Source organism: Mauremys reevesii, linkage group 15 (genome assembly GCF_016161935.1).
Source record: "Mauremys reevesii isolate NIE-2019 linkage group 15, ASM1616193v1, whole genome shotgun sequence".
In the NCBI taxonomy this organism is placed as follows: domain Eukaryota; kingdom Metazoa; phylum Chordata; order Testudines; family Geoemydidae; genus Mauremys; species Mauremys reevesii.
The window spans coordinates 39248171-39260333 of record NC_052637.1 but is presented as its reverse complement, the minus strand read 5'-3'; the positions used below and the strand labels follow the sequence as shown (position 1 = coordinate 39260333).

Genomic DNA, 12163 nt, shown 5'->3' with positions numbered 1-12163 from the left:
TCTGCCTCCAGCGCAGCTCCCCAGGCGGCCCCTCTGGCCGGTGCGACTCTGCTCCCGGCCCCTGCTCTCCCCTTAGCTCGGCCCTGCGCTGCCTCAGGCAGCTCCAGCACACACGGAGGACCTTAGAGACTAACAAATGTATTTGGGCATAAGCTTTCCTGGGCTAGAACCACTTCATCAGATGCATGGAATGGAAAATACAGGAGCAGGTATAAATACATGAAAGGAGGGGGGTTGCTTTACCAAGTGCGAGGTCAGTCTAACGAGATAAAACAATTAACAGCAGGATACCAAGGGAGGAAAAATCACTTTTGAAGTGGTAGGAGAGTGGCCCATTACAGACAGTTGACAAGAAGGTGTGAGTAACAGTAGGGAGAAATTAGTAATGGGAAATTAAATTTAGGTTTTGTAATGACCCAACCATTCCCAGTCTTTATTCGGGCCTAATCTGATGGTGTCCAGCTTGCAAATTAATTCCAGTTCTGCAGCTTCACGTTGGAGTCTGTTTTTGAAGTTTTTTTTGTTGAAGAATTGCCACTTTTAGGTCTGTTGTTGAGTGACCAGAGAGGTTGAAGTGTCTCCCTGCTGGTTTTTGAATGTTATGGTTCCTGATGTCAGATTTGTGTCCATTTATTCTTTTGCGTAGAGACTGTCCAGTTTGGCCAATGTACATGGCAGAGGGGCATTGCTGGCACATGATGGCATATATAACCAATCCTTTCATATATTTATACCTGCTCCTGTATTTTCCACTCCATGCATCTGATGAAGTGAGTTCTAGCCCACTAATATATTTGTTAGTCTCTAAGGTGCCACAAAGACTCCTTGATTTCAAATGTGCTTGGGTGAAAGAACAAAGGACACATCATCAATCGTTCTTTGTTCATGTATACAGGTTGTGCAACTATATACAAGTACAAACTATCAGAAATAGAGGATCTGGAAGAAATTAGAGCATTATATGGGGTTTGCCCACAATTCAACGTTCAGTTTGAAGTTTTAACAGTAAAAGAAAATCTGCGAGTTTTTGCTGAAATCAAAGGGATTCGGTCCGCTGAGGTAGAGTATGAGGTAAGTCAGGGGTTCTCAAACTTCATTGCACCACGACCCCCTTCTGACAACAAAAATGTCTACACGACCCCAGGAGGGGGGAACCGAACCCTGAGCCCACCCAAGCCCTTGTTGCCTCAGGCTGGGGAGGGAGGGACAAAGCCGAAATCTGAGGGCGTCAGCTCCAGGCAGGGGGCCTGTAACCTGAGCCCCACTGCCCAGGGCTGAAGCCGAAGCCTGAGCCCTGCCGCCCACCACCAAAGCCCTTGGACTTTGGTCCCGAGTGGTGGGGCTTGGGCTTGAGCCCCAGGCCCCAGCAAGTCTAACGCCAGCCTTGGCGACCCCATTAAAACGGGGTTGCGACCCACTTTAAGGTCCCGACCCACAGTTTGAGAGCTGCAGAGGTAAGTATATGTTCACTTGGAAAGGAACTTCTACTTCACAGCATCATATTGGAAATGGAAAAGGTTCAGAAAAGAGCAACAAAAATGATTAGGGGTATAGAACAGCTTCTGTATGAGGAGAGATTAATGAGACTGGGACTTCTCAGCTTGGAAAAGAGGCGACTAAGGGGGGATATGATAGAGGTCTATAAAATCATGAGTGGTATAGAGAAAGTAAATACTCCTCCTCATAATACAAGAACAAGGGGCCACCAAATGAAATTAACAGGTAGCAGGTTTAAAACAGACACAAGAAAATATTTTTTCATGCAATGCACTCTCAGCCTCTGGAATTCCTTGCCAGAGGGTGTTGCAAAGGGCAATACTCTAATGGGGTTCAAAAGGGAGCTGGATAGATTCATGGAAGATAGGTATGACATCTCAATCCGCGTAGTTTCTGCAGGATGAGTAGAACTGGAGGTTTCAGGAGTGATCTAGTTGAATGTGACACCCTGACCTCAGGAGCGCAAACCTGGCCAGGCTGCTGTCAGATAAACACAGGCCTCTCAGCATGTAACATTGGCCTGTGGGCATGCTTAATCAAGATCTTACTACAATTCTTCTTGCTCTTGTTCTTGCTGCGTCACTGTTTTCTGACAAAAAAGCATCCAGGACCAGCTGACAGACACACATGTTGTTGTGTAACCACTGTAGTTATGTGAAACGGTTACTTGCAAGTTTATATTTCGGGAATAATAGTACCCAAAAGCCTAAATATACCAGTCCTTGACATTTATTTTTCTGTCATTTTCCAGGTGCAAAAAGTTTTGAAACTGATGGATATTATCAACATTCAGGACACCCAAGCTAATAAACTGAGTGGTGGACAAAAAAGAAAGTTGTCTCTTGGGATAGCCATGTTAGGAGATCCACAGGTGAAAAGGAGTGGTCATATGCACAACTAGTGTTTGTATTGTATGTATTTAAACATAGTCTCTGCAAAGAGATCCTGCAAAGACTTACGCACATACTTATCTCTACACACTGTGAGCACCCTAGCTCCTATTGATTTCAATAGTACTCCTCATAGTGCGTAAAGTTAGATACATGAGTAAATCTTTGCAGGATTGAGACCATACAAAATACATTTTCATGCCACTAATTTATAAACATCATCTCAAACAATATGATGTGTCCAAGGAACAAGACTGGAAATATTCTGACTCCAGAATATTGACTGAAATTTACTTAACAAACAAAAGAAAGATAAATTGAGGCTACATCAATACCATGTTTAGCACAAACAAAAAGGATAATAAATAAATAAACTAGGAAAACCAGTAAAAATACAGACATAGGGCTTGTCTCCATAGACACATCCAGGAAAGTTAAATTGAATTAACTAAAGTTCTGGATTTAAAGTGGATTATTTAAACCATATTAAATCTCTGTGTGGACTCTATCATTCAAAATTAAAGTGGCCTTAATTCAGTTTAGTTGAATTCACTTCCAAAGTTAATTAAAGCCACTTTAATTATGAAGAACAATGACCCCACAGGGATTTAGTGTGGTTTAACCAATCCACTTCAAATTCATACCTTTAGTTAATTCAGATTAACTTTCCTGGATGCCCCCCATGGAGAAAAGCCTGTAGAGTTGCATTTTGATGTTAAAATCACTGAAATTTGTAAATATACCAAAAATTATTCATTGTAACTGAATCTGAATGCAATATTGCCAACCTCAAGTGTTTTGAAAATCTTGAGTCAGGTCCCAAAAATCATGCATTTCATGTAAAAATCATGATATTTAAAAAAATCTAGGGGTTCTGTTTATTTGCTTTCTGGGTTTTGCGCCATTAAGGTGCCCTCAGATCATGTTTTCTGTCATTTCCCTGCAACCAAGAGGGATGCAAACTTTATTAAAACATGGTAGCTGAGACTCTCATGCAATCTCTTGACTCCAGCAGCTGGAGCTGTAAGAGAAACATCAATTTTCATGAGACTCGCACTAAAATCATGAGAGTTGGCAACACAGTGAAGGTCTGATTTCACTCCTGTCTGCAGGTTTTGCTATTAGATGAGCCAACTGCTGGATTGGATCCCTGTTCCAGACACTATGTGTGGACCCTACTGAAAGGACGTAGAGCTGGTCGAGTGACTCTATTCAGTACCCAATTCATGGATGAAGCTGATATCCTTGCTGGTGAGACCAGCTTATCTCATTAGATAATAAGATTTTATAAGTAGATGGAATAAGATTTTATAAGCAGAGTTTTCTTTTAGAATGGACCTTGCTCAGGCTAAACTCTTAGGGTGAAATCTTGGTACCATTGAATCAATGGGAAAATTCCCATTGACTTTAGTGGTACCAGGATTCCATCCTCATTGCCTTTAATAGAAGTTTTGAGTCAATATGGACTGAAAGGTTGGGAAGAAAAACTCATTGAACTGCAATGAAGCAATTCAGGGCTTTGTGCTTCACTGATAAGTTGAGTTTCACTATATCCAAGTTCACCGTAAACTGGTTCTGCTTTAGAATCATAGGGTTACGAGGGCCCACATATAGTGTGAATTCATGTCCATCTGCTGTTGACTATTTATCCTGGGGGGGGAGGGTGTCTTTTTTTTTTAACTAAAATATATCATTTTAATAGTCCTCTGGTCAGAAATGTGGAGGCTTTGCTGCAATACTGAAGCACCTGTCTCGTCCTGCAAATGAATGAGCAACTCTGTAGTCCAGTTTGCTATCCTACCGTTTTCACTAAATAATTTCCCCTTTCATTTCTCGACATTAGCATCCTTCCTTTGTCATGCTCTTGATCTGGGGGCAGAGATTATTTTAATTCCTTCACATCTCTATTAACATTACAATAACATCTGAGATACCATTCTAATTCTGAATGTACATGTGGCTGTGAAAGTCTTACTGTGTCATCCTCACCCACAGCAGCCCCCTTACCTAATGTCACCACAACCTCATTGTACGCTTTCACTGCTTATGCTCTTTGTAAGAGACAAGGTAGATGAGGTAATATCCTTTACTGGACCAACTTCTGCTGGTAGAAGGGACAAGCTTTTGAGCTTCATGGAGCTCTTCCTCAGGTCTGGAGAAGGTAACCAAGCTAAATACAAGATAGGTCTGATTGTAAAACATAAGGGATTCACACACGTTGTAGGAGACTGCTTAAAATGAAGCAGGCAATTAATACTTCTGCAGTCATAAGACAATGGAGGGTTAGTAGGCAGCAGGTGTGTTACAAATTGTTGCAATGGGGCCATAAACTAGTGTCTCTGTTAAGTTCATGGTTTTCAGTGTCCAGCGTAGCCATGAATTGAAGTTCCCAGGCTCATCTTTTGAAGATGTTCTACAGATTTCCTTTGAGAACCAGGCTTGGGAGGTCAGACATGGAGGGCTTGCTTTGTGAAAAGTGTTTTGATGGGGTGTTTTTTGTCTTTTATCATTGCTCTATGAGAGTTCATTTGAGAGCAGAGTAATTGTCTGGGGCATTAAATGCACTGGATGAGTTACGCCACACTGTGATAGGCATGTGCAGAACCCCTGGATTTTGAAAGGTGTGTTGTGGGGGGTATACATCATCACAGCTGTGAACATATGTCTCCAGGTTTTGCACTTGTTGCTCTGTCAGGGTCAGGTTTCTTTCTTTAGTCCTTCTATTGTCCTTTTCCTTTGTCTATTTCACCCTTGGCATTCTGTCTTTTATCATATTGCTCCTATTCTTGCAATGGTTTCCCATGTGTCCAGCATGCACCCCATCTGTCTTAATTCCTCTTTAAAAACCCACTTCTGCTGGTAATCCTTCCTAAATTATTCTCTTCACCTCTAATCTCTGCATGTCCATTCTTTCTTGAATGATCACTCCATGTCTTGTAACCAGCATTCTATGATCTGCTTATTAGATGCTGTACTTTAGATTCTTAATTTTATTAATGACTCAAGAAGAATTCATTCAGAAAGTGAGTTCCATTATATAAATGATTTTGTTTTTCTCTTTCCTTAGACCGGAAAGCTTTTATTTCACATGGGAGAATAAAGTGTGTTGGATCTTCTCTGTTTTTGAAGAAAAAATGGGGGATTGGGTATCACTTAAGGTATTTTATTTTATTTTGTTTGAAAATATTCCTCATAGTGCTAAATTTGCATCACAGTAGCAGAAGAAACGGTATTTCATTCCTATCCAGCAACATCTCTGGGAATTTAAATATAAATGCTTCCTAATATATCTTAACTAGAATGAGTATAAAAACTTCAAAATGTATTGAGCAGACTGTGTCAAAACATTCCCCCAACCTGGCACGTGCAATATCTATGCTTCCAGTTATGAAAAATAAATATATTGTTGCTGTTAACTTTATTTTTAAGGCACTATGATCTGAGATCACCTTTCATCTGATGTAACGCCTTGGGTATACAGACTCAGCTTACAGCCAATTAATTTGTTTTTTCTCATTATTGTACTGAATTCCTAGAATCTTAGTAATGAAATGTTCCACGAAGCAGATGTGATTCATTTCCCCAGGTAATAGCGCTGTTGGCTCAGAGGGCACTCCATCCTAAAAGTCATCTTTCTTTTCAGCCTGATCCTAAAATTCTGGGCATCTCTTATAAGATGCTGTGTACCCTCATCTCCTTTCAATAGGCACTGAGAGTCCTAAGCACCTTACAGAATTGGGCCCTTTGTAAGACTCTTTTTGCCAAACTCCTCCTGTGGATACTGTTAAATCGGTTGATTATTCCTAACCACTTGTTTTATTACATTAGCCAACACATGAGGTTGGTATAACACAAGGAGTTGGTAACAAACCCTTCAATCCTTACTTAGACAAAATTTCCACTGAAGCTTTGTCTAAATAAGATCTGCTGCAAGGATTGGATGTTATTCCAGAGTAAGGACTGATGGATTTGGCTCTCTTGGAATATGACAGCATAACGATAAATACATTGTGCTTGTGAAAATGTAAGCCTTTGCCTTCTTAATATGAACAGGATGCATGTCAGTGAGGTTTGTGACTGTGAGAGCATGATATCCCTGGTCAGACAGTACATCCCTGATGCCACATTCACAGGACAGAGTGAAAATGAACTGAGTTATACACTGCCCTTAGAAAATGTGGATAAATTTCCAGGTAATTATGTGTTTACATAATCCAGCATCTACCATGCATAGAATTATTTCTCTTTTTTCTGTTAATGTTGAGAGAGATTGTATCTGGCTCCTGAATTCCATCAGGAAGGTAACCTACTGATGATGAATGTTTGCATAAGGAATTTTTTCCAAGATTTTAGTCTCTATATGTATTTAAGATCAAAATATGTGTTTTTCTTCCATTCATGAGAAAGTATGTAAAAATTGAACCTGACACAAATATTTGTTCTGTTAAATGCAGGGTAATGATGAAGGAGACTGAAAGGAATCAGTATAGGTGCTGGCACTAGGGGTGCTGGGGGTACTGCCACACACCCTGGCTTGAAGTGGATTCCATTATATACAGGGTTTACAATTTGGTTCAATGGCTTTTAGCAGCCTCATTATACAAATTGTTCCAGCATGCCTGGGAATCAGACTTTAGTTTCAGTTTAGTTACATAAATTTTGATATTTCTTTGAGTCTGCAAAGGGCCAGAATTTTGAGTCCATGTGTCCTCATAAGAGTTCTACTACTTTTGTGTTTCCAGCTGGGCTGGAAATACTGTAAGCACAGTTTGTCTTACCACATTTTGGCATTTACAGGTCCAACCCTAGCCAGAGCCTGAAAATGCACAAAAGATTGAAATTTGAAAAATAATGGTAGGTGGGTAGATTAAACAAAGAATGAGGAGAACCTAAGAAAATAATGAAATGAAACTGGTTGGTGGGAAAGGCAGTGGTCCCAGTGAATCAGCTGTCTAAACCTTACTGGGTTGGTTGTTAAGGCATAATAGCAGCTAAGAGTTCTAAGGACACATTTGAAAGAGGACAGTGAGTTGCCTTTGCAGATCGTTGCCAGGAAACTCCTCCCATGCAGAAGAGAGATGTGCAAAGGTGATTGAAAATTTTAAAAGTGGACAATCAAAATTGGCACCTGGTATTTTTTTTGACTCTTGAGCATACGTATTCCAGTAAAACTTCAAGTCAAACTTTAAATACTCAGCAGCGTATTATCAAACACGAAGACTGATTAAAAATAGAGACCTGGTGATTTTGGTAAACCCATAGTTCTAATGGTTACCCTAGGATTAGAAGATAGGGTTAAATTCTGCTTTCAGGTACAGAAGCGAGTCAGGAATTACTCTGGATTTACATTTCTAAACCTGACAGCACAATTTAGCCCAGATAAATTTTAATTTTCTTATGCCTTCAAGGTACATGTGTCCTTCTGTCATGCAGATCTGTTCTGTGGTCTAGACAGCCACTCTGACCAGGGGATTGTTAATTATGGCGTCAGCGTGACAACTCTGGAAGATGTCTTCCTGAAGCTGGAGGGTGAAGCAGCAACTGATCAAGAAGGTAAAATACTGGGTCAGCCAAGGAAAATTATTTTAAAATTCATCTTATGCTCTTTTTATGCTAAATATAAAGTCTTACCTTATGGGACATCCTCAGAGATAGAAATGACTAGCTAAAATTGCTTTGAATAGTTAACTACATTTTTAAACATGGCTAAAAACAATTGGAAGTCCAAACATGTAGGACACAGAAAGAGGACTTTTTTCACTCTTGACTTGCTATCAAATATTAAATGGGTGATGAGGTAAGTGCTTATGTAATTATTTCATAAGATTCAACAACGAAGAGGCAGGCATTCAATTTTTAGAAAAGTCTGTAACATAGACTTTGTTATGCAACTTATTTTGCAATGTCCTCCTGAATTGTCCAGGGAAGAATGTGTAGCAGTGCCCAGTTTTTAGCTTAGATTGGATTTCTTAAAATCCAGACCTTAAAAACAGAGACAAGCAGGTTGCTCCCCAAGACAGAGATGCAGAACTCAACCCACCTGGTTCTAGTCAGGCTCTTTGCAGACTCCCTGCTGAGAGGCCAGCTGCCACACTTGCCTGCAGAGCCCCCTTAGCCTGCAAGCTGGACCAGGAAACCCTTAAACCTGTGATTCTAACACAATTTCAATATACCATCGTTTTTCTAATTTTTTTAAGTGATCTCTGCTAAGGATGCAAAAACAACGAGGAGTCCTTGTGGCACCTTAGAGACGAACACATGTATTTGGGCATAAACTTTTGTGGGCTAAAGCCCACTTACAGCTACCACTCTGAAACCTGCTAAAGATTAAATCCCAAACTTTGGATTTTGTTTCAGTTCATTCAACTAAGGACTGTATCAAACACTGATTTTTTTTTTTACATTTCAGAAAACGTATTTATTGTTTCTGTCTTTCACTCAAGAATAGTTTATTGTTCTTATACTTTAACTGAGTCTAATAAAGTTGGTGATGGGCTTAAAACTTTATGCATTTAGAGCCTGATCCTGCTCCCTGTGAAGTCAGGGGTGCAGAATCAGGCATGTAGGAGAGTATGCTAACCAGAGCACAGTGTGTACTTGTTCTTAGTGACTCTGATTTTCAAATCCAACTGGTCTATGTACACTTTGTGTCTGAGTATTATACATGTCTGTAGTCTTCTATTTGTTTATTTTTAATTAATACAGTGAATCCAGGTGCTATTCCACAGAGTGCTCCTAACTCCTAGGAATTCTATTTTATGAATACACAGATTTCCATGAATGATGAACATTTCCTTTTGGAGGGGTCTCCATGGTGGCTTAGGGGTCTGTCTATACCTGAAACATCAGGTTTAAATATGAACAATTCTACTTAATATTTTAACCTTCAGGTGTCCTTTACTAAAGTGTATAATTATGGGGGGAAAGCCTCATGAGTAGAAAACTTTAAGAGATCTCTAGATACAGAACTGTGGATCAGAGATGGATTTTCTGTACATCCCTTCAAGGTCCTAAAGTGTTTTCTATACTCCCCAAAGAGCCCATCTTAACTGAGATCTCTTCCCTTGTAGCAAACTAGAAGATAGTTATGTTCAGCCTGCCATGTAGTACTGGTCAGTAGTTGGTAATTGTGTGTATTCTTGTCCCTGCTAATGTTTCTGGTTTTATTACGTATAACAAACGTTGTCGAGGAGTTACGTTGAACTATGTACTTTGAAAACTCTTTGTAGATTATGGTGTCTTCAGTGAGGAGCAGGCAGAAGAGGAAAGAGACGCCTTCTCTGCTGATGAAATGGAACAAGGTCTCCTGTCACTCTCAGACATAGGAAAGGCGACTGTAAGTGGCACAGCCCTCTGGAGACAGCAAGTCTGTGCCATGGCAAGAATTCGCTTTTTAAAGCTGAAGCATGAAGACAAAACCCTTAGATCCATGTACGTGCCCGTGTTTCTGACTTGTTTAGGTGAAATCAGTCTGTGGGTGGATGTTCATAGCACAGCTGTCTGTGGAGTGGGCTAGGATGGAACTTCAGGGATCCACTTCCCTCTCACCTTGAATGTTCCTGGAACATTAGAACTAATTCAATCACCGCAATGTTTGCTTGTAAATCACATATTTGCTCTAAATGATTCATGACCTAGAAAGCTGATCAGCCAGTGTTCTGGGAAAATGCCTACCTTGCCAATTCCAGCTACACAAAAGCTTCCCTCACTATGCATCCCCATCCCATTATTAATTTATTACCGGGAGTTTCTTGCACTGAATGATGTACATAATTAAACGAGCCATATGATTATTGGCACTAGTTGTAAAGCCCATGTTCTTTCTTAAAAAAATCATTTTGAAATATAGTTTTTTTTCACGGGTGGGAAAACTTCCAAACTAAAAGAATAAAATTTTCATTTAATCTTGGTATTTAAAAAAAAAGTTTTAAAATATTCATTTTTTTTCTCCTTTCATATTTTTTCCTTTCCCCATAGTGTCAATGAATGCAAAAGAATGAAATGTCTGTTTGTTCTTTCAACTTTTTATTGTTTCTTGTTTTTTTTCCCCCTAATTTGTACATTTTCAAAACTTCTCCAACTTTGGAAAAAAACTGTAACTTTTCCAAAGTTTTAAGGAAGTTGTGAAAAGTTAGAACTGAAAGAGAGAAAAAGGAGAAAGAAAAGCCCTAGATATTCTGTTGCATTCAATGGCAGAAATGAAAAAAAGGATAAGGAAAAAACAAAAAATCCTAAATTTAGAATCTTTTTGACTTTCTAAAAGGAAACTAAATAAAATATTTTAATTTAATTTTGTGTAGAAATGTCCTGTCAACGGGAAAAATTTTTTAAATTAAACTCTTTTCCAGCAGAAAATCTTACTGTAAAAAACTTTCAACCAGCTCCTTCGTTATTACAGTTAGAATGGTTGGAAGTGTTCATTGGCTCCCTTCTCCTCCCCCACAACCCAGGAAGTTGGAGGAGCATCTTCCATCAGGTGTCTTCTGAGGAAGGGATGGGCCAGTGGGTACATGTGTTTCTGCCTGGAGGCAGGGATCACCGGACTCCCAGCTTTCTTCCCTACACCCCCTGTAGAGGCTGTCTGCTTCTGAGGTTCCCAGTGTTGCATATGCTGCTGCTGCTTTGGCAATGGTGTCAGCCCGGCATTAGATGAGAATGTTCATGTTCAGTTGTTTTTTCCATGCTACCATAATTTTCCTGAGGAACACAAGCAATAGAAGGGAAATGGTGATTTACAAAAGTTTATATCTCAGCCAGACCTGAATGGAATTTCATGGGTCAAAGAAAGGGCACCTCTCTAACTCTAGAGCTTTCTTCCTGCTGAATTTTAAAGGCCTGACATACACAATGGGAGTGTTACAGCTTTTCAAAATCAAGTGGCAAGAATCTTTTTTTCTTAATACAGTCGAAATATATGGGTTGCTACCAGCTCCCCCTACTATAATGCAACTTGCAAAATGTCTTGTCTCCAAACTCATTTGTGATCTGTTCTTCAATCTAGATTACTGCTGTGTGGACTTTTAATACTACCTATAGCTATCCACTTAATCATACTTCACTTATGGAAACAATTAAATTCTTGGGAGCTGTCCTCTGGTCTGTATTTTTTTCCTCCTGGAAAACAATCTCACAAGGAAGTCACAAGCCTTCTAGTCTTCAATGAAACAGGTGAGGGCAAAGCAGAAGAGCAAGGTTGGTCTTTTTCTACGCCACTGCTTTTAGCTTTGCCAGGAAATTTGATGGGGAGGGGGGAATATTGGCAGAGCAGATGTCATAGAGGGCAATATAGGGCTCAACAAGGAGAGCAGCCCAGGGCAGGGTGATCTGGAGGTGGTGGCAAAAAGCTTATATTGGATGTGAGGCTGAATGAGAAGCCAGAGGAAGGATCTGAGGAGAAGAATGGCATTGTCAGATCATCCGGAAGGCAAATCACTTTTATAGTTTCATTTTGTATTGACCGAAGGAGGGCAATGTGTGTGTCGGCTACCTGAGAGAAGAATGATGCAGTACACCAACCCTGGGCTTTCAAAAATCATGAGCCAGCCCTCAAAAAATCATAAGACTAACCTAAAAATCATGATTTTTTTTTTTACTTACTAAGAATTTAATATATATTTTTATTTGCTGTCAAGGTACATTTGCTTAATCTTTACAGTTTTTTCACAGCAAATATGAGGGCTAGATACTTTAAAAAAAATGAAAGCTGAGATTCTCATGCAGTTTGATTCCAGAGGGGCTTTAATAAAAACTACCAATATTGTGAAACTACCAATAAA

General features: G+C 39.7%; 1 protein-coding gene across 1 annotated transcript in view; it reads left to right on the top strand.

The window, feature by feature from the left end:
- LOC120383139 overlaps window positions 1–12163 on the top strand; it is a 124498-nt gene that overhangs the window by 25674 nt on the left and 86661 nt on the right. The window contains exons 13-20 of the mRNA XM_039500760.1: window positions 896–1071; window positions 2249–2368; window positions 3500–3638; window positions 5455–5545; window positions 6441–6580; window positions 7821–7940; window positions 9617–9818; window positions 11389–11555. Coding sequence (XP_039356694.1) covers window positions 896–1071; window positions 2249–2368; window positions 3500–3638; window positions 5455–5545; window positions 6441–6580; window positions 7821–7940; window positions 9617–9818; window positions 11389–11555 — 1155 coding nt within the window. The remainder of the gene's footprint in view (window positions 1–895; window positions 1072–2248; window positions 2369–3499; window positions 3639–5454; window positions 5546–6440; window positions 6581–7820; window positions 7941–9616; window positions 9819–11388; window positions 11556–12163) is intronic.